Here is a 21,945-nt window from a genome sequence, read left to right as displayed (position 1 = left end):
ATTAGAATAGAACCTACCGTCAGCGTTCAACTTATTTTTCTTCGTAGATTGGAAATTCTTCTCCCATCAATCAAAACGTAATTTTTTTTTTCCTTCGGCTGGCAAATCTAGTTCAGTGTGGGTGGTGACCCCGAGCTTTAGGGGGTTCCCCGGCTTCAGATGCACAAGCGATATGGTAACATGCCCTGATGCTCTCGGCTGTGCTGTGACTTCCTGCTGTGTATGAGGCAGAGAGAGCTGCTCTTCTCCATGTTTTATCTCACCCATTTATAGCATTGTTACAGAAACCTTTCATCGTGGGGATTTCGCAGAGAAGAAACCATACTTCTATTATATGTATATATTATGGTTTTCCTTTTTTTTTTTTTTTTTTTTTTTTTTTTAGTTTATTTCATTGTATATTCATGTATTTTCATTCTAAACACCATAACTTTTTTTTATTTTTTATTTCTCCATCATATAGCTGGATGAGAGCTTGTTTTCTGAAAAATAAGCTGTATTTTTTAGCATGTTGGGGCAGTAAAAATATCATAATAAGTGGAGACGAGTGGATTTACAGTAATAAAGAAGCAAAGCTCTGCCGTTTAAGTGACTTCCGCTGCTCCTCGGGTGTCGTAAAAGTAAGGCCATTGTTGCAATCGGCAACAACGGCCGTACTTTTTATAAGAATATACGTTGCCTGGTCTTCTATAGAATCCCGTCTGGAGCGTATACACATAGTATAGGCTCCGGACGGGATCTCTCGCGGCGCCGTAAAAAACTGACTGTCCGTTTTCTGCAGCCGCTATTCAGTGAATAGCGTCTGCAAAAAACCCTGTCTGTGCACACTACCACTACTGCACTACCACTACTGCAGTACCGGCCAGGATGATCTTTTCAGAGACCGGACGTTCCGTGACCCGGCTGGGTCACGGAACGGCCGGTCTCTTGCGTAGTCTGCACATGGCCTAAGAGTGTACCAAGACTGACTCAACCATGGACAGACATCTAACCGCTTTGGAAACAACGGCAGGAACCACATCATTATAATTACATACAGGCTAAACCTCGCTCTTATACAATGATCGATGGCCATGTGCTGTTGCTGCGATGTCATGTGGCCATTGGTCATCGTATGTCTGTGATCCCTGTAGAAAGCGGTAAAACTGGTTAATGGATCTGCAAGACAGATCTAAAATTCCTGAAGCCCTAATGAACTAGCCCTAAAAATTAGAGATGAGCGAACCTCGGGCACACTCGTCCGAGCCAGAGCCTTTGATTACCAGTGGCTGAAGAAGTTGGATGCAGCCCTTAGTAATCCTGGATAACTTGGATATGGCCTATGGCTGTATCCATGTTTTTAACTGCTAGGGCAGCAGTGGTGATAACAGATGAATAGTCATTGTTTTACATCTATGTGTAGGATCCGCTATAGTCATATACTTTTTTTTTTTTTTTTTTTTTATGTTTTCATATTTATTCATTTGATACCATAAAAAGTTGTAATAAAGCGTTTGGTCCGCAGCTTTTTCGGAGATCGCTATCTGATCAGCGGACGCCTGGAACCTGGGAACGTGTGTTTGACTACACAACAGGCTCTTGCACTTTGTTTAATTACAGCTGAGCCGAACATGAAAAAGCGCCGAGGCCTCGCACAACCGCATTTCAAAGCTGCGGAGAGCCAGCCAAAATGCCTACTGTGAACTTTACATTCGGTTTTCTTTTGTTAATCTCTTTCATGTTGTTTTGGTACATGATGTAAAAGTAAAGATCACATTATGCCACTAGGAAATAAGTAGCTCATTTTATTTTGGGAAAATTCACTGTTCTGTTTTTTTTTATTTTTTTTATTGGCCTGCACATGGAATATTCCTCAATTTATTCCATTGGGTCGTTCATTTGGATATTTATTTTGAAGGTTACTCCCCATCTGATAAAGGAATGGCATATCACTTTAGGATTGGCAGAGGTGATACGTCTGAGACCCCCACCGATCCAGAAAGGGGAGGAGCCAAATCACAAAGCAGTGTCAGCCAATAACTTTTCCTTTCCCCAGCGGCTCTACAGTCGCCCGGCTGTGCGGGCAACTGCAGTGTATTTCAATTCAAGGGAATAGGACAGAGTGGCAAACTCTATATTCTTGTTTTCTACTGCTCTTAGGCTGACATCACACTGCCTTTAATAAATAAAATATTTTTTATGTTTGCTAGAGGTCAATTTAAGTTTATCTGCCTTACACACATGGTGTTTTTGGGAGGTGGCTTTTTTCTCACCTTTCTGGCGTTTTCGAGGCTCTGTGGCAGTTTTCCAAAACGCAGCATGCTGAGGGTGTGGTGTTTTTTCTTCTATAGACTTTAGTGGGGTTGTTTAAGTTGTTTTTTTCATCTTTTGTGGTCCAGCAGCTAGGTCATGTGATGGCAGAGGGGGAAAAAATTCAGCACACAAAGATGCCTAAACCACAAAAAAGATCATTCACACATAAGTCAAAAACACAAGAAAAAAATGGCAGAAAAAATAAACGTAAATGAGTTTTTTAACACTCTTTCTCAGTTCTCCATGTTTACATGTCTTTCTCCTCTTTTTTTTTTGGTTCACTATATTCTTAACCTCAGTATCCTCCTCTTACTCGTCTTAATTTTTTCTTTTGATTTCCAGAGGGGACATACTATTCGGGTTTGGCAACGTTCTCTAAACCTTAACATGGCTGTATCCATGTTTTCCAGGACTCTCTTAGGGTGGCATCCAACTTCTGCAGCCACGGAGAGTCAAATGACGAGCATTAGGGTTTGTAGAATGTTGCCTAACCTGAACAGTTTGACCTCTACACTAGTTCTCCTCCTTTTCTAACCCTTCCTTCATTTTTCCGTCCATCATTTTCTTCTTCCTATTCGCTCTCCTTTCTCTTTGTTCTCTTCTTCTAACCCCTTGTTCTGCCTTCTCCACTTGCCCTTTTTTCCTCCTCTTCTATAATTTTCTTCACATCAGTTTTATCATTCAGTTTGGAGCCTGCGACTACAGCACTAGTTTTCACGACAATATCTGGTCTTTTGCTCTTCATGATATTTTGGTCTGTCTTTATCTTCTTCCCGGTTCTCCTCTTTTTTGCCCTTCCAGTCTTGGTTTCCCAGCAAATGAGGTTCCAAACTGTACTGTCAGTTTTTGTAACTCCCAGGCAGCTGTTCCGGGGTTATTGGCCTTTGATCAGTGCAGAGCAGAGTGTTGGCTGGCTATTGAGAGGCCCACCGATGTGGGTCAAACAGATACTAATTCTCCTTAAAAAAAGCACTCGGTAAATATTTTTTTTTAAATCCCCCTGTTGGCACGTATACTCACCAGTGATGATTGTTGTCCTGCGGTGCAGCTTTGTTCCAGTCATACAGTACCGTTGAAATCCTGTGTGCGTTTACGACACCGCTCTTCTCACCCCTCTTCTGTATCCATGTCGATTGAAGGCCGTAAGTCACGCTCTCCAATGCATCTCTCGGGGACATGGAGACAGAAGAGCGGTGTTGTGAACATGCACGCGATTTGAATGGCCCTGCAGGACCGGAATGAAGCCGTGCCGCGGGCCACTGATCATTGCTGGTGAGTATACGCGCTAGTGTGCAGCTAAAAAAAATTCCGGAATGCTTCTTTGAGGTGAGTCCGTCTTAAAGAAGTGTGAACACTTAATGGCTTTACTGGGAATTCTGGGATGGAAGGGACTGGGAAAATAGCTCTCACACCACTTAGTTAAAGTTGTCTCCTGTAGAGAAATCTAGAAAAGTTGTTTGTTCATAATAGTGGATATAGTATGCCGAACTAAGCAATGACTGCGTAGAATTTGCAGATGACAGCTCAAGACGATACTTTTATTTTTGTAATTTTCTGTTAACTTTTTAATGAAATAAACCAAGATCGTATACAAGAAACTTTTTTTTTTTTTTTTACGTAATCCTGTTATGCTCGGAGTGTACCTCGCTGTTATAAATACTGTTAACAACACTGTTGTGATTTCTAAAATATATTTAGATTTTTTTTTTCTCCTTTTCTCTGGTGGTTGATTCGTCTATTAATTTTCCACTTTAATTCCTCTGTATCTTAGTTTGCGGTGGATTTTGTGTTTTGCTGGTGAGACTAATTTATCGGTGAGTGGGTTTAGTAAATTAGCTCACTTTGCATACCTGTATGAAGATTGCATTTAGAAATATGAATCCTATTTCCTAAGAAGCATCTGATTAGAAGACTCCGAGTTGTATCAGCAAAACCGAAATGAAGGTTGGAGAAGCTTTTAGTGAACTGCGTTTATAAATTACATTAGTTTAATGCAACGGAATACGCTTGACATCTGTTTTTTTCTTTCTTAAGGGATTGATTATAGGTTTTATGGAGTTGGTGGATGTGCATCAAAAGACTCTTGAGAGGAACTAGATGTGAGATAATTCGTGGAGGAGTAAGGTGAAGGATAAACTATTAGTTTCAGCTCGTTTTTTTTTTTTGCTTTTTTTATTTATTGTGGTTTAGTTTTTATACTGAGTTTCTCAGAAAATAAGTCCTACCCCTAAAATAAGAACTTTTTTGCAGTAGACCTAAAATATAATCTCTACTCCAAAAATAAGCCCTTTAAATATGTAAAAGGACTAAACCTTTAAATATGTTAAAGGACTAAAAGTTAAGAAGGGAAGTGTTTTTTGAAAAAAACTGAACTCAAGAACAAGAGGTAAGCTAAGAGGAAAGATCAGAAGCAATGTTAGAAAATATTACTTTACTGAAAGAGTAGTAGATGCATGGAAATAATAATATAAGACCTTAGATATCAGAGAAACACTGTATTATACAAGTATGGAAAGTATGGAATCATGCTGGCCACAAATTGATAATTCTTTCTCTTAAAGGAAATAAATATAACAGCATATAGTCCGCACCAATCACTACATGTTCGGTCCCAGACGCTGTTTTGTTTTTTAGTTTGTTCTTTTTTTTTTTTTCTTAATGGTAAAAGTTCCAGACATGTGAATAATACAATGTTTCTGCCAGTCTAAGTCTTTTGTGTTAAATATTCATATTTTAGTCCGGTTTGCGCACCCAAATGGCAATCAGCTAGGTTGTTGATGTCAGCAGCCGGGCCGCCATCGGTCACAGAAGACGGGTGGGGAAGTCTTGGACATGCTATTTGCATGTACTAGACTCCTAAATATAGCAGAAGGTTCCTGTGTGCTACATTAACAGGACTAAATACAGTATTACAATGGCAGACTGTAACTACAGAGTACAAGTTATTTTTTCCAGAAACAGCATCCTTGTACCTGTCTAGTAGTTAATGTTAGTTTTTGCATTGAACTTGATGTGTCTTTTTTCTACTGAATCCATGTAACTAAATAATGATTAAACAAACTTTGCATATATCAATAGTACAAGACAATATAAGAAACTTTATAATATATCTTATCAGACAAAAATACCTCCTCCTGTTATCAAACATCTTCCCTCTCCATTCTTCCAACCAAACTGTCATTCACTTTTAAAATCAGCTTAGCAGAGACTTTTGTTTACTGGTTATGACTTCTAATCTGATCTTTGAGCAAGTTACAAGTTTATGGAGTGATTGAGGCAGGAGAAAGAAGATGGGGGGAGTGCATAAACCACATTAGTGGGTTTAGTTTAGTAAGCTGCTGCCAATCCTTTCTTGCAGTGGTTATCGTCTTTGGAATCAGGCATGTTAATCCTTTTTTTTAAGGCATCTGAGATTGGGAGAGTCAGTTAATAGGTTTAAGGTCTCTAAGAAACAACATGGCTCCATTTTTTTCTGCAAAGCCATGGTGACCAAGTTTATTGACCCCATCAATGTTTTTTTCTGAAACAACTCTATGAGGTGCCAGAAGATGAATTTTTGGTAAATTCCCAAAAGTGACCAACTAGGCCCATGCAGGTTTGGGGGTCATGCAGCCGACAAGGAGACCTCCCAACCTTCTTACTCAACAATGTGGAAGTAAGAAGATTTACATGTCATTTACATGCTGTCATTGGACATGACAGTGAAATTTTTGCCTTGATGCCTTGTTGAGCAGTGAGGTTATACTACGGATCAATGACTGACAGACGTGTGCACACTGTATATGAGTAATTGACCGTACCAAAGGCAAATCGTGTAACATTCATGGTCTGTCTGGTTTCTCTGGGTACATTTATATATACAGTCCACATCAGCTGCCAGCCAGTGATCCAATGTGAAAAAAAAAAATCCCACGAGTCATGAGCTATAATAATTTATCATTATATAGCGCCAAAGGTTGATGTGGTCTTTAGAAAGCTGTTTGCATAGAGGAGCATGGAGTCTCTGCTGCTCTGCAGGTTGGCTACCAAGAGCAATGCACCACTGTATGGTTCTATGAATGGTGGTCTATTGTGTAGTAATCCTCAGCTATAAGTGAGAATACCTCAATACCTCCATGTCCTACTCCATGTACTCTCTGTGGGACTTCAGCTGAGTGTTGGACCTGGCCATGTTCAGAAGTTCTATAAAAATGAATGGAGTAATGACTGAGCATATGTCCCATGGCTCCAATCACTTGGGGCACAGTTGACCTCTTGCCTTCTGATTATTGGTGGTCTCAGCGATGGATAGTTTTTAGTCTTGTGATAACCCCATTAAAAATGAACTCTCCCCATTGTCTGGTCTACTCTAGAGAGAATGAGCACTCCCTAGCGCAGTGACCTTGGGTGGTTTAAGAGGTACAAGATACCCGATCCCCAAGGGAGATTCCGCTTACCATCCAGGGTTGGGCTAAGGACAGGCACAGCTGGTTTAGGCAAAGAAGACCGGAGAGGGTCTGGAGTTTTACTGTAGCTCCATACAATGGCACGCCAAAAGATTCAAATTTCTCAGGTTTTTCTGAAGCACTCCCAAAAAAACTGCAAAATTTGAATCCGTTGTCCTGCATTTTCTAGTCCAAGAATAGGGAACCTTCTAAAGCCTTTACTTTGACTGTGCTGGCATGATGGAAATTGTAGTTTTGCAACATCTGGTTGCCCATTCCTACCGAAGTCCATAGGGGTGCTGGAACAAAAATACTTGGGCACTTCTTTTGCATATTCATGTTTCCTAGGGGGCAATGCACCTAGGATTACATTGCATTGAGAGCTTTCACTAGCAGCTGGCAGTTTTATCATTTGGCTGGTCTCCCTGAGATCAGTGATTTGTTTCTCTTATGGCTCTACTAGGCATTGCTCCCACCTAGCCAGAATGCTGCTCCACACTGATGAGGGGCAACACCCTGAAACAGCTGTAAGTGCATGGGTACCTGGCCTTGGTTTCTCCCTTGTCATTACATTGACTTATAGGACCACTTAATATAGTGGTTTCCCTACAGAAGTCGCCAATTGGCTGGGTCCTTCCCGGAGGGATATCTGGTTAGTCCTGTGTTTCGAGGCTCTTCAGTGAGGCTCCATGGGCTCCACTTTTGCATATTCATCTGACCCAGTTGGCATATCCACAGTCTAAGAATCTTATCGTCTGTGTTTTGATGCCATGCTCCCCAGCAATCTATTACTTTATAAGCAGGAGGCAGCAGCCACTTTTTTTTCCCTCCTTCCATTCCACAGATTACGGAGTTAATTTTCTCACCTGCAGACGTAGAAATAGTTGGCGTCAGGCGGGGAAGAGCCTCCTATAATAATCACCTGTGTAAACCTCACAGTTAATTACAGTGTTTGCGGAGAGGGGAATCTATTTCTCCGGAGACGCACTTTGACTAATGACTAGCCATTGGATCAGCAGGTCAAACTAATTCCTTCTGACTGGTAGCAGCCAGTAATCTGACAGGAGCTCCTGTCCCTCGGTGGCAGAAAAGCCTCATGTATTCCAGCCAGTGCTAATCAGATTTTATCTCCATACCCAAGGCCATTCCTCATGTTGTTCACTTTATCGCTTCATAAAGTATTTTGGACTCTTGCAGGAAGACGCATACAGATGCTAATTGCAAGCTATGGCGGAACGGTTTACTCATTATGCAGTTTGCTCGCAGGCATCAATAAGAAGGCTGTAGTTTTAAGTGGCCTCCATTAAGTTAATAGGGGTCGTCACCCAGCTTTTCACATACCCTGAAAGGTGTATAAATCTGCTTTTCTGGATATGCGGAGATGTCTTGTTCCACTTTGCTGCTTTTCTTTGCTCCACCCGTGTGTCAGTCAGCTCTTTTTTTATTATATGCTAGGAATCGTGTCGATCAGCGGTTTGCAAACCCTCTACATCAATACCACAGGCGAAATGAAGGATTACACGTTGCCTAGTAAAAGGGTACTCCAGCCAAAATTTCTTTCAAATTAACTGGTTTCAGAAAGGCATATAGATTTGTAATTTACTACTTTTTGAAATTCTCAAGTCTTCCAGTACATATCAGCTGCTGTATGTCTTGAAGGAAGTGGTATATTCTCTCCAGTCTGACACAGTGCTCTCTGCTGCCACCTCTGTCCATGTCAGGAACTGTCCAGAGCAGGAGAGATTTTCTATGGGGATTTACTGCTGCTCTGGACAGTTCCTGACATGGCAGCAGAGAGCACAGTGTCACACTGGAAAGAATACAACACTTCCTGCAGGACGTACAGCAGCTGATAAGTACTGGAAGACTGAAGGTTTTTAAATAGAAGTAAATTACAAATCTATATAACTTTCTGAAACCAGTTGATTTGAAAGAAAAAGATTTTTGCCGGAATGCCCCTTTAAAATCTATAGGGTGATTAAAGTCTCAGCACACCCGTTTATTTAAGATATGAAGGGTAAAAATGACTGAATACTAGAGATGAGCACAACTGGAGCATCATCAAATACGTCCGAACCTGGAAGCCTCAGCATTTAATTACCGGTGGTTGAAGTTGGATGGAGCTCTATGGAGTCCTGAAAAACATAGATCGTATCCATATTTCCCAGGACTCCCTAGGGCTGCATCCAACTTCTTCAGCCACCGGTTATCAAGTGCTCGGACTTCCTGGGTTGCACGAGCTCGAGTTGCCCTCCTCTCGACTGAATACTGCAGGTAATAAGTGAGGGGTGCCCGTCTTTTAAGCAGCTATCTTGGATCAAGATCAAGGTTTTCCCTGTGGAAAGGTGGTCATGTAGCTTATCAAAGAATGGTCTCAGAATTCTATTGCTGCGATCAGATTTGCAATATCTCGTGTGGTTCAAAAATTATGAAAACGAAAAGTTGCAGCAACCCGGAAACGTTCCCCGTAATGCACAGCTATATGACCCATTTATTGTGTTGTCCGTGGTGCTGAACACAGAGCTAAAGCCAAACAGAAAAGTAACTTTCTGTGTTAATCAACTTTTAAAAACAAGCGATATTGCAAATTTGATTGTGGACAATTCTGGTCTTCTTTGATATGTTACGTGACCACTTTCCCATTAGAATAACTTGCCCTTGATCCAATACTGCAGCTTTCAAGATGGCGGCTATGTTCTGGATGTAGCCTTAAAGATAGGCCCCTCATTCAGATATATTATATTCCCTTTTGCTTCTGAAATAAAGGGTGTCAGGAGACTTTTGGCTCACCATGTATATACCGTGTTTACCAAAAAATAAGACAGAGCCTCATATTAATTTCTGCTCCCATAGATGCGCTAGCGGATGTTTTATTTTTGTTTCCATAAAGAAGTCGTTACATTTATTGTTAAACAAAAATGAACATTTATATATACATATTTACAGAAGTTCCTGGACCACTTGTATAGCAGGGACGGTTTTGCAGCTTCCGGCCACCAGGGGGAGCTCACCACAGCACACTTGTACAGCACAGCAGGGACAGCATACGGTATGGCGGCAGGCAACGGGATAATGGTCGACTGTGTACAGCTGTACATCTGGCAGTAGGGGATGGGGGTTGGTGGCAGGTGAGGGGCCTCGATGCCTGGCCTGCACATTTATAAGTGACGGCCACGGAAGGGAACATCAGGATTGGCGGCAGGTGATGGTCTTCATGTCCCGCATGCAGCTGCTCTGCAATGGACGGTGAAGGTAGGGGACAATGGCGGCTGGCTAAGAAGTATCACAGCTGCGTGTCCTGTTGTTATGTCCGGCGGGCATGCTTCCAAACAAAAACTCTGCTAGGTCTTACTTTTGGGGGAGGCCTTATATTTAGCAATTCAGCAAATCCTCTACTAGGTCTTATTTTCAGGCAAACAGAGCAATACGTGTACCAGGTCCTTCAGATAAAGAGACTCTTTGCCCACATTCTCGGCTCCGAAGTACATACATATCCACAATGGGGCATCTTCACTACTGACTATAAGAATTTAGATTCACTACAGGATTTCTAACCTGACAAGATGAGGTTTGCCACGTCAATACAGATATATGTGTCAGTGATTATTTTTGGAGAGTTGGGTGATGCTAGATGATCAGTCATTCCTCCTCTAGTAATAAGTGATGACCCACTAAAAAAATGATAACTCTAGAGATGCCTATAAATCCAGCACACCTTATGGGATGAATTCCTGCCGTCCAGCCTGTAAAGGTTTCCATTCAGATGGATGTTTATACAAGTTCCTCTTTATAGAAATGATATTCCGGCTGACGCTGTGTGCCCTAAATATTCATGCATCTCACTATCCTTGGAAAGATGAAAGAATGACGGCTCATTGCTAAATCAGAAAATAAATTGCCCTTAGAGGCCGGTGCACTTTGATTATTTTCCCTCCTGGTTTTTATAGGAAACAGTGAGTATTTTTAGTATAAGTTACAGAGGGAGAGTATATGACGTGTTAACACCTGTAATCTCACTGCTTACGTGCACTATTTTCTGTGACTTATTAGCTGTGGACAGTAGCCAACATGACTACAATTAAAACTGAGTATTGCATTTGAACATATAGGGAGGTGCTAAACAGCAATAGTTAACTTTCTGGACAAGAATATACATATTATAACACTATAGCTATAGACTTCAATTGCATTAAGACTGCCCCCTATATACAAGAATACAACTACTATAATACTGCCCCCTATATACAAGAATATAACTACTATAATATGCACAAGCCAAAAATACAGAAATGGCTGCACATCGCACCCATGGCTGACACGAAAGCTTATTCAGCTACATTTAAAACCAACATCAGAAGTTAGTATATAATTTGGCCAAACCATATTGCCTCATGTACCACGTGCAGGTCTTCTGATACACATGAGTCCCTAACCAAAAAACATCACTGTGCCGGTCAGCAACCACAATCCCCGCAAAACATGCGCAAGCAGGGAAGGTGGGCCACGGAATGGCCCTGCAACCCCATTGTCACAGGACCAGACCCTAAAGGGCCCCCCGGACCCCGCAGGCGCCACCGGCGGAAAAAGTGGACGCCAAGCAACACAAGTGTGAACAAGCTCTTACCTCTCTCCATTCCTCTGCAGGTAGAATGGGAGAATACTAGGAGATCCTCCCCTTATGTACACAGGTGCTTCCTGCTAATTTGGATCACATGGGTCTTACAAAACACGAGTGCTAGCCACAATGAAAAAAGGGACAGAATACATAAAATATGCACTCCTTTTCTTCCCTGAACCGCATATAACTACTATAATACTGCTCCTATATACAAGAATATAACCACTATAATACTGCTCCTATATACAGAAATATATCAACTATTATACTGCTCCTATATACAGGAATATACCTACTATAATACTGCTCCTATATACAGCATTATAACTACTATAATACTGCTCCTATATACAAGAATATAACTACTATAATACTGCTCCTGTATACAAGAATATAACTACTATAATACTGCTCCTATATACAAGAATATACCTACTATAATACTGCTCCTATATACAGCATTATAACTACTATAATACTGCTCCTATATACAAGAATATAACTACTATAATACTGCTCCTATATACAAGAATATAACTACTATAATACTGCTCCTATATACAAGAATATAACTGCTATATTACTGCTCCTATATACAAGAATATAACTACTATAATACTGCTCCTATATACAAGAATATAACTACTATAATACTGCTCCTATATACAGGAATATAACTACTATAATACTGCTCCTATATACAGGAATATAACTACTATAATACTGCTCCTATATACAGGAATATAACTACTATAATACTGCTCCTATATACAGGGATATAACTACTATAATACTGCTCCTATATGCAAGAATATAACTACTATAATACTGCTCCTATATACAAGAATATAACTACTATAATACTGCTCCTATATACAAGAATATAACTACTATAATACTGCTCCTATATACAAGAATATAACTACTATATTACTACTCCTATTTTCTTTCTTTATTACTATGATAATTAAAAATACTAATTGACAGATCGGTAGTGAGATTCCTTCATCCCTCTTCTTGCCATTTGCAGTAAGTGTAATTAGGCGTTTCCTGTAAGGTTGTTTTCAGACATATCGTAAAGCGATTAGTTTGGAATGATGTCGGGGAACGGTAATATAATTGTCCTTTGTATGAGATGAATGAAGATTCCCCAAATATGCGGCTTTAGGACGGATAATTGCTTTACTCTCTGCAGTGGAAAAGTGAAAATAGAAACAAGGAAGTGACGGGCCGCAGGGGCTTAATGTAGCGCGTAACACGCATTCTGAACTTTATTTAATGAACCGAAGGCTGAAAGCTATAAAATAAATGCTCCATTTAAAGAATTATGGGGAAACCATAGAACATTAAAATTTTAATTAATTTTGATCAGGAGCAATGAAATTGCCTATTTTACCTCTGCTTCTCTTTTTTTTTTGTAAATTAAAATGTACAAAATTCCGCAGACATTAGAGGCGGCCATTTTTAAAGCCAAATTTGTAACTTTTATAGTATAGTTTTATAGTTTCTGGATTCTGTTAAACATTTGTAGCTTACACAGAATTTCTTTAAATTTTGGACGAACTAAATTTTATTTTTTTTTAGTTTATGGACAAAACTAAAGTGAAAACTTTTTAATCGTTTCCTACGAGAAAACTAAAGTGAAAACTTAAATCGTTTCCTATGAAAATTTTCATTTATATGTTGTAAAATTTTAATATTAAATTTAATAATTATATTTTAATATAATTTTAATATATATATATATATATATATATATATATATATATATATATATATATATATAAAAAAAATTTAGAATGGAAACTACCAATTTTAGTCAACAATTTTAGTTAGTTTTTTTTTTTAATTGGGCTACAAATGGGAACAATTTTTTTTTTCCTTTTTCCCTTAGTGTATTGGATTAATTGTTTTTGCTGTTATTAATATATGTGTTATATATTTTTTTTCTACGATAATTGATGCAAAATGGTAAAATAATATTCATAGAGAAGTGGGTGCATAAAGAAGTATGAGGCTATGTTCACACACCGTACTTTATTTGAAAAAACGACCCTTGTTTTCAATTATTGAACCCCAACCGTTATTTGGCCATGGCCGTCGAAATAATGATCATGTAATTTATTTCTGGCCTACTTCCATAGACGGCAATGCAATTGTGCATTTAAAACAATGGCCGTTGTTTGACACTCAAACCAACGGCCGTTGTTTCGCGTGGCAAATAACGGCTGTTGTTGTTACGTAGTGGGAACAAAGCCTCATCATGGAAGTCATGCCCTTTCTCTTAGCAGACAGTTATGTATGTATTTGTTTGTGTATTTTTGTTTTTCACAATTTTTTTTATTGTTGGGAAACTGCCCGTTCTTAAAGATAACTGTCATGAACATTGATTTGTAGCAATTAATTTTTTATCTTATTTTTTTTTATGATATTAGTTTTTTTTTTTTTCTTTTTCTTACCTTAAATTTAAGATTTTGTTATATTCTTGTTGGATTATATTAGTTTTTATGTTTTTTATGTGTATATTACATTTCTTTTTTTTTTTAGTCAATTCTTTTTAAATATTTTAAATGTAATATGGGAGAAAGCAGGCAAACCGCATTGTTCAAAGTTCTCTAAAAAAATTAAAAAAAATAAAAGCTGTGTCACAGCCGATGGGGAAGGTGAAATGGATGGCGATGCATTAAGAAGTATTATCATGGAAGCAAGTGATGATTTTTGAAGCCCTTTCTCTCTTCCCGTACCAGCCGGCCCAGTGTTGGGAAATGGAATGCAGCTGATAACAAAAATCACACTTAATAGAAATCCTGAGTGTCACACAGCACTGCTCGGAGTAACTAACTGCTTTCTTATTAAAGCATTACTATATAGAAAAATAAAGAAAATATTACACTGATCCTCTACTGCCACCTACAGGTGGACGCAAGCATTGCAGGCTGCATTTCTACAGCCACTAAATAGGTTTTTATTTTGTTATTGGAAATCACTTTTATTTATTTATTTTTTTACTTTTGTGAATTTTAGTTTTTAATTGCATTTTTTTTTTGTTTTTAATATATGTGGGATGATTTATGGCAGAAAAATTTCGGCTGACATGTACCGGGTGGTCCCAGTGGGGACACTTTCTTGATGACTGCTTCAGAATTCGTCACGATGCAAATGTCAAACTTGTCGAGGCTGCCGCTATGAAAATGATCCATGTCGCTCGCTCTATTTTCCTAGGGAAACAAACAGCTGTCTTATTGCTGTGTTCCTCCAGTGACGGAATATGCCATTTATCATGAGGAATGAATATCCGCCTATTAATAGCCACCACTGGAGAGACAGCGATGTTCTACCTTTTAAATATTGCAGATGTGGACCTGCCGAGTATTAGTGTCACGTGATTCCGTATATTTTATAGTATTAGACACTGTGGGATATTCTATAATATTTCGATGGTGCGGCGTGTATAGATTGCTCTTGTGTTATATATTGCATATTCAGTGAGGTTAACACCATTGATTCCTATCAATCATGTTAATCGGTGAGTGATCAGTTAAAGAATCACGCTTCAGGCAACTGCAGGGTCTTTTTTCCTATCTGGTAACTTCATCAGGGTGTGATGTAAGAGCTGTGCTGTGTCCTCAGAGCCAATCAGATGTCTTGTCCTTTTTCTGAGGGAGGAGCTGCAGCTGCGTACCCCCACCTCCCCTATCTTTTTTATCGGTTTATGGTCTTACACTAGATGTACTTTCTTTTTCTGAACATTTTAGTAGAGTACATTGGAAAGGTGAGAATTGCCACCTACCAGGTCTCATTCACAGGTTGCAGATTTGATTAGCTTGGCCAGAAATGGTCGCATAGAAGAGGAGTCTAATTTATTTATAAGTGTAAGTTATTTAAAATTACTGTATGGTTTTTCCTTACAAGTACTGATGCTTTATACTGACCAGATCTATGTAAATGAGATAAAGGTTCTGGGGTTTGTTTCTCTTATACAGAGTTCTCTATATCCTTGTTTGCTAAGAAACCTGTTCCTCTGGGGAGGGGACTCCTGCACAGCTTTAAAGTGTCACTGTCGTTTAAAAATTTTTTTCAGAAATAGTACAGGCGATTTTAAGAAACTTTGTAATTGAGTTTATTATCATGAAAAAGCAATTTGAAGCTCTCCCCGCTGTCTTTATTGTTCTTTATGGAGAGGGGAGGGGTGAAGGGAGATGAGGCACCAAAACAGGACAACAAAGAGTTAATTTACAGCTACATCCCCGGGCTATCTCCTCTGAAATCAGCACTGACCTCTCTGACCTCTGAATACTGGCTTTCACACAGCTCCCACTGTGTAATTCTTTGTTCTCTGCTGTCGACTAATCTCCCTCCTCCCCTTTCCATAGGTTACACAGGGCTGGACTGATGTAAAAGAGTCGAGATTTCCTGATAATGAGCAGTGAATGAGAGAGAGGAGGGGGGGACCTGGGAAAAGTCTTTCTGAATGAAGTTAATGGCATATTTGCCTAGTAAACCCAATCACAAAAAAATTCTTAAAATCACCTGTACTATTAATTTCTGCAAAAAATAAAAATAAAAAAATGAAAGAACAGTGACACTTTAAATTGAATTGTAGAAAAGGGAACCAGGGCCTATCCCAATCTCACCAAGAGTCCCATGGTCTGTGTCTATGATGCGTATGCTGTACATATAATTTCTGCATACTTGGCATATTTGCTGGAAAAAGGTTTTCTTGGCCCTCATTACCCCTAATACAGTAACATTATATAAGATGTAGACAGATGTACAGTGGTTCTTTAGAGCCCAGAGTTTGCATTTCATAAGTAAATGAAAAGTTGTCAGAAAAATATGACGCATGGTGTGATTTTTTTGGTATTTTTGGGGTGTGGGGGCTACTATCTTAAAGGGGTAGTGCGGCGGTAAAAAATTATTCACAGAATAACACACATTACAAAGTTATACAACTTTGTAATGTATGTTATGTCTGTGAATGGCCCCCTTCCCCGTGTCCCACCACCCCCACCCGTGTACCCGGAAGTGTAGTGCTTTATACATACCTGATCCGTGCCGACACGTGTCCGCCATCTTGTGCCAAACGTCATCTTCGGCCGGCCCGAACACCTCCGATCTTCCCGAGTGCCGGCCGCGTCATCAGCTGCTCAGCCGCGATTGGCTGAGCATAACTGTGCTCGGCCAATCGCGACTCAGCGGCTGAAAGTGTCCAATCGGCACCCTCACAATTTCATTGCGAAGTGCCAATGGGTCACTAAACAAGGTGGGGGGCTATACTCCCCTTCCGTCACTGTCAGTGTCTCTCTGCTAATAGTCTGTCTATTATAGAGGCAGACTCAGTTACTAGAGCACTGATCTATACAATACTATAGCATTGCATTGATCAGAATTAGCAGTCGATCGATTGATGATAAAAGGTCCTTAGAGGGGACTTAAAAAGTATAAACGAAAAAAAAAGATTTAAAAAAATTTAAACTCCCACAATAAAAGTTTTTACCATTCTTCAAAGAAAAAAATAAATAAATTAAAGAACTTAACATTTATCATCACTTTCAAAATTTGTCTGAACTATTAAGTTATCACATTCCCGATCTCGCACAGTAATTTTTTTTTTTAATACTTCTGGTATTGTGACATCCTTATTTTCACCGATAAACAAACTTAGGACCCCCGACTCCCTATTTTCCCCATCCATGAGACTGTATAGCAGGAGGAGCTTGAATGGTTGAGCATGTGCCCTGCCATTTCATTCTAAGCCAACGATTAGACTCCAGTCTATCCAGCATTTATCACTTACAGTGCCCGTACACTTTAGACCAGGGGGTGTCAAACTCAGGCCCTCCAGCTGTTGCAAAACTACAATTCCCATCATGTCTGGACAGCCAAAGCTTTAGATTTGGCTGTCCAGGCTTGTTGGGAATTGTAATCTTGCACTAAAATGAACTGAAGCAGGGGACTCTACCAGGTTTTCTGGCTACAGTGTATGGTGGCCTCCTTACTCTCCCCCAACAGAAGTTGGTGGAAAGAAGGGTCTGGCCTGTTGGTTTTTAGCCCCTCGGCCATATCGTTTTGGGAGAGGGAAGCCGCTTCTTATTTAATTCATATGAACTTAAAGCCAGCAATTATTAAAAGTGTTTGGCCACCATGTCATTGGCTACAGACAGACCCTGTGTAGTCATAGTATGGATTCAAGTGTTACTTCGCTATGTTCTCCTCTACCAACTGATACTTAGTGAATATAGTTTACAACCATGGGGAATATATAAGTCTACAGCTGTCTGCAGAATATTTTTAGGTTGTTTCATATTTTACTTTAAATTTTACTTTAAATTTTACTAAAAAATCAGTTTGGGGCCAGCAACATCACTTGGTTTGCGGGCATGGATAAAGTGGTCTGGTGATTAAAAAAATATTAAAGAAGCACTCTCAAAATAAAGAAAAAAGAAAGGACACTCACCTTCCCTGCCTGCCCTCTGCTGCTGTTCCGATGATGCCGAGCCTCAATGCTTCCTGGTTCCTCTGAAGGGTTGTCCCTATAGGACCTGCCTGCTGAGCCAATCTCTCTCCAAAATGGTGAGCCATATTGTCCAGTGAATGACTGAGCGGGCATTTCCTGCAGGCATGACCCATAAGAGGAACCAGAAAGTAATGGCACCAGGCAGGCTGATAATCACCATCATTCTGATTCAGTTAGGTTGTTATGGGCATTATGGTCTCTTTGTTTTGTTTTTTTTTTGCATATGGTTCAGATACTGTACAGAAAGACCTTAAAGGGGTTTTCCGGGCAAGACGGACTGATTGATACCTGCCATCCGCACTACACAGGGAATGGAGTCAAAAGCAGTTTGTCTCCTATTCACTTGAACGGGACCTGAGCTAAAGTTAGGGTACTATTACATGAAACGATTATCGGCCGTACTTGGCCGATTATGGGACAATAATCGTTTCATGTAAAATCTCAGGGGACGTGCACAATGTCGGCTTTTCGTTGCCTTTCTACATGAAGCAAAATCATGATAGCGATAGAGACAGTCTGTTGTGTAATAGGACCGCTGCTATCTTCTGTGGGCCACCCAGACGATCGTCCAGGCAAACCCAACCACCCCACCACCACTCCTCACTGCTTGCTGTCTATTAGTCTAATAGCACAGACAACAAGCTGAGACAGAGAAGCAAGCGAACGCTGACCTGGTCGGCACTCGCTTGTTCCTAAATATTAGGCCGTCCACTACGGCCCTTACCCATCACTACTTGTACACAGAGAACCGATTCAGACTCCATTCACTGTTGAACAGCTAATTGGCGCCAATGCCGTTAGTCAGGATCCTGCCGGTCAGTGACCGATGAGCTGACCTGAAGATCCTGTGGATAACCTACCAGTCCATTCTGCCCAGAATACCTCTTTAATTTCATAAAAAAATAAAATATAAACCTTAGGTTGGCAGCTCCAATTTTTTTTAGCTTCTAGTCGTCATTCGTTAAAGTTTTCCTTCTAATTGTCTATGAAGCGCTCCTATAAATCTTCCTTAAATTAGCGGTGAGTAAAGAGGGAAGTGTCAGCGGCGCATCCTTGTATGCAATGTGATTTATTGATCCGTCAGACTGATATTAACGTCTGCAACACTCTGTGAGTTGACCACTGACATTAACAAAGTTCCTTGTTCTACATAAAGTCTTGCCGCTCTTGCATTTGCTTCATTTTTCCTCCATCAGTGATTACCGAGAACACTGAGAAAAAATTAACTGCGGGCGGATTCCCGGATTAACTCTTCCCGCTGCTAGACGCTTAGATTTCAGGCAAAATCCTACTGCCGAAAACTTTCGAGTGCATTAAGTAGTCTCTGAAAACTCTATATACACTATACCAGTCTATCTCAATACTAGGGGATACAACAAATTCAGCTCTGCTACATGGGCAGTGGTTGAGGTTCTTGGGTGATCATCATTTGGTATAATCAAAATTCATACGATGATGTCACCTGCTGATGTCACACAGCAACCACCATGTTGAATCCTATGGCAATTCAAGCCTCTATTTACTGCTTTAAACTCAACCAGTCCTGCGATAACTTACAGCTTTACAGGTAATTGGAAAATTGACAACACTGTCGAGAAAATATGCGCAGCGGGACAAAACTTTGATTGTGTCGTATATGAGGCATCTGCAGAATGGGATTTATTGTCGTGACAAATGATAAAGTAAAGAGAATCAAGTGCAGAAGTGAAATGGCGGCTCCACTTCTGTGTCATGAGTTACACTTCTGGATAGAGAATGGCAGGATGCAATCAGGATAGTGTAAATGTCAGATCCATAGGAATGGAGATGTAGTATTTATGAACAATTTCTATCACTATATAACATGTATGGAGCGTGATAACTCCAATTTTATCTGCCATATTACAGTCAGCTTACATGTTTTCTCATATGAATGTCCCTTCCATCATACCTCAGGACACGGCACAGAATTTTGGATTTTCTTTATAATTGTAGTACTGCCTCCTATGTTCAAGAATATAACTACTATAATACTTCCCCCTATATACAAGAATATATGTACTATAATACTGTTCCTATATACAAGAATATAACTACTATAATACTGCTCCTATATACAGGAATATAACTACTATAATACTGCCCCCTATATACAGGAATATAACTACTATAATATTGCTCCTATATACAGGAATATAACTACTATAATACTGCTCCTATATTCAAGAATATTACTACTATAATACTGCTCCTATATACAAGAATATAACTACTATAATACTGCCCCCTATATACAAGAATATAACTACGATAATACTGCACCTATATACAGGAATATAACTACTATAATACTACTCCTATATACAAGAATATAACTACTTTAATACTGCCCCTATATAAAGGAATATAACTACTATAATACTGCTCCTATATACAGGGATATAACTACTATAATACTGCCCCTATATACAGGAATATAACTACTATAATACTGCTCCTTTATACAGGAATATAACTACTATAATACTGCTCCTATATACAAGAATATAACTACTATAATACTGCTCCTATATACAGGAATATAACTACTATAATACTGCTCCTTTATACAGGAATATAACTACTATAATACTGCTCCTATATACAAGAATATAACTACTATAATACTGCCCCTATATACAGGAATATAACTACTATAATACTGCTCCTATATACAAGAATATAACTACTATAATACTGCTCCTATATACAAGAATATAACTACTATAATACTGCTCCTATATACAAGAATATAACTACTATAATACTGCTCCTATATACAGGAATATAACTACTATAATACTGCTCCTATATACAGGAATATAACTACTATAATACTGCTCCTATATACAAGAATATAACTACTATAATACTGCTCCTATATACAAGAATATAACTACTATAATACTGCTCCTATATTCAGTTCTGTGGACATTATTGTAGACTTATTGGTTGCTCCTCTACATTTCAGAAACTACAGATAACCTAGAAACAACCCTGATGTATTGGTTGATGATGATTGAGGGACGTTACTATGTAGAATTATTACCATTCATACAGTATAGGAAATGACACACGATATTTAATTACCTGGATGTTTTACTAACACATGATCCTATTTATCTTGTAGGAAGATGAAACTGAAAACCCGGATACGGACTGCCAACAAGACATACTGGAGATGGTGTGAAAGGAACAGTATCTTGTAAAATTTGAGAAATTGTTTTGGAACAAATAATTGGTTTTGCTTTATAAATCATGATTTTTTTTAAAAAGAAGAAAAAAATTAATATTTGCAGAAATATCACTGGTAACTCTAGAAGTATATATATATATATATATATATATATATATATATATATATTTAAATTATTATATATTTTTTTTCTGCTGGAAGTGGAACTGAATTTTGGAATTTGGTGTTGATGGTTTTGTTAATCATGTAGACTGCTGCACATGGCGGTATTATGGCTCCGTATAACCTCTCTTTCATATGGAGCCACAATACAGCCCTCATACTAGAGACAAATGGAGATACAATATGGCACCAGTTTCTAATGGAAGAAGAAGGGAGCTGTAAAATTTTGTATAAATCTGTCAAAAAAAAAAAAAAAAAATCAGAACACACTACATCTGGATACTGTATTACTGAGACATTTCTCGTATATAGTACCGTACAGAGAAACATGGAGAGCCTATGGCTGCAGGGGCCCCGCATGTCTCCGTACAGACTCTTTGGCATGTACTGGAAGCATTCAGCCAAATACTCAGCTGGCTCCACCACTGTTTTTTTTGTTTTGTTTTTTTTTGGTAAGTGTTAATACATCTTTGCCTGTATATAAGGAACCACTCAAGAAAATATGCTAAAAGACTCGCCTAGTGTATGGACAATGCTGCTTTCATTTTTTTTTTTTTTTGTGGATGAGCAAATTTTTTGTGAGTGGGACTAAACTTGAATAAAATAGTCACAATCAAGATAAAAAAAGTCATCCATTAAGTTCCGATTGAAAAATTTCCTCCTGTTTCAAAGTGTCCCGATTATCAAGTCAAGTAGAACCCTCTGGGACCTCGTGTCA

General features: G+C 39.1%; 1 protein-coding gene across 4 annotated transcripts in view; it reads left to right on the top strand.

Moving 5' to 3' along the window:
- Nucleotides 1-21,209, top strand: part of PHF14 (PHD finger protein 14) — a 164,576-nt gene extending 143,367 nt beyond the window's left edge. For all 4 annotated transcript variants that reach the window (XM_069959354.1, XM_069959357.1, XM_069959355.1 and 1 more), the window contains one exon: nt 21,000-21,209. In XM_069959354.1, coding sequence (XP_069815455.1) covers nt 21,000-21,059 — 60 coding nt within the window. In that variant the 3' untranslated portion in view covers nt 21,060-21,209. The remainder of the gene's footprint in view (nt 1-20,999) is intronic.
- Nucleotides 21,210-21,945: the final 736 nt, after the last annotated feature.

The sequence above is a fragment of the Dendropsophus ebraccatus genome, chromosome 2 (genome assembly GCF_027789765.1).
Source record: "Dendropsophus ebraccatus isolate aDenEbr1 chromosome 2, aDenEbr1.pat, whole genome shotgun sequence".
NCBI classification, from domain to species: domain Eukaryota; kingdom Metazoa; phylum Chordata; class Amphibia; order Anura; family Hylidae; genus Dendropsophus; species Dendropsophus ebraccatus.
This window is presented reverse-complemented; position numbering and strand designations above follow the sequence as displayed.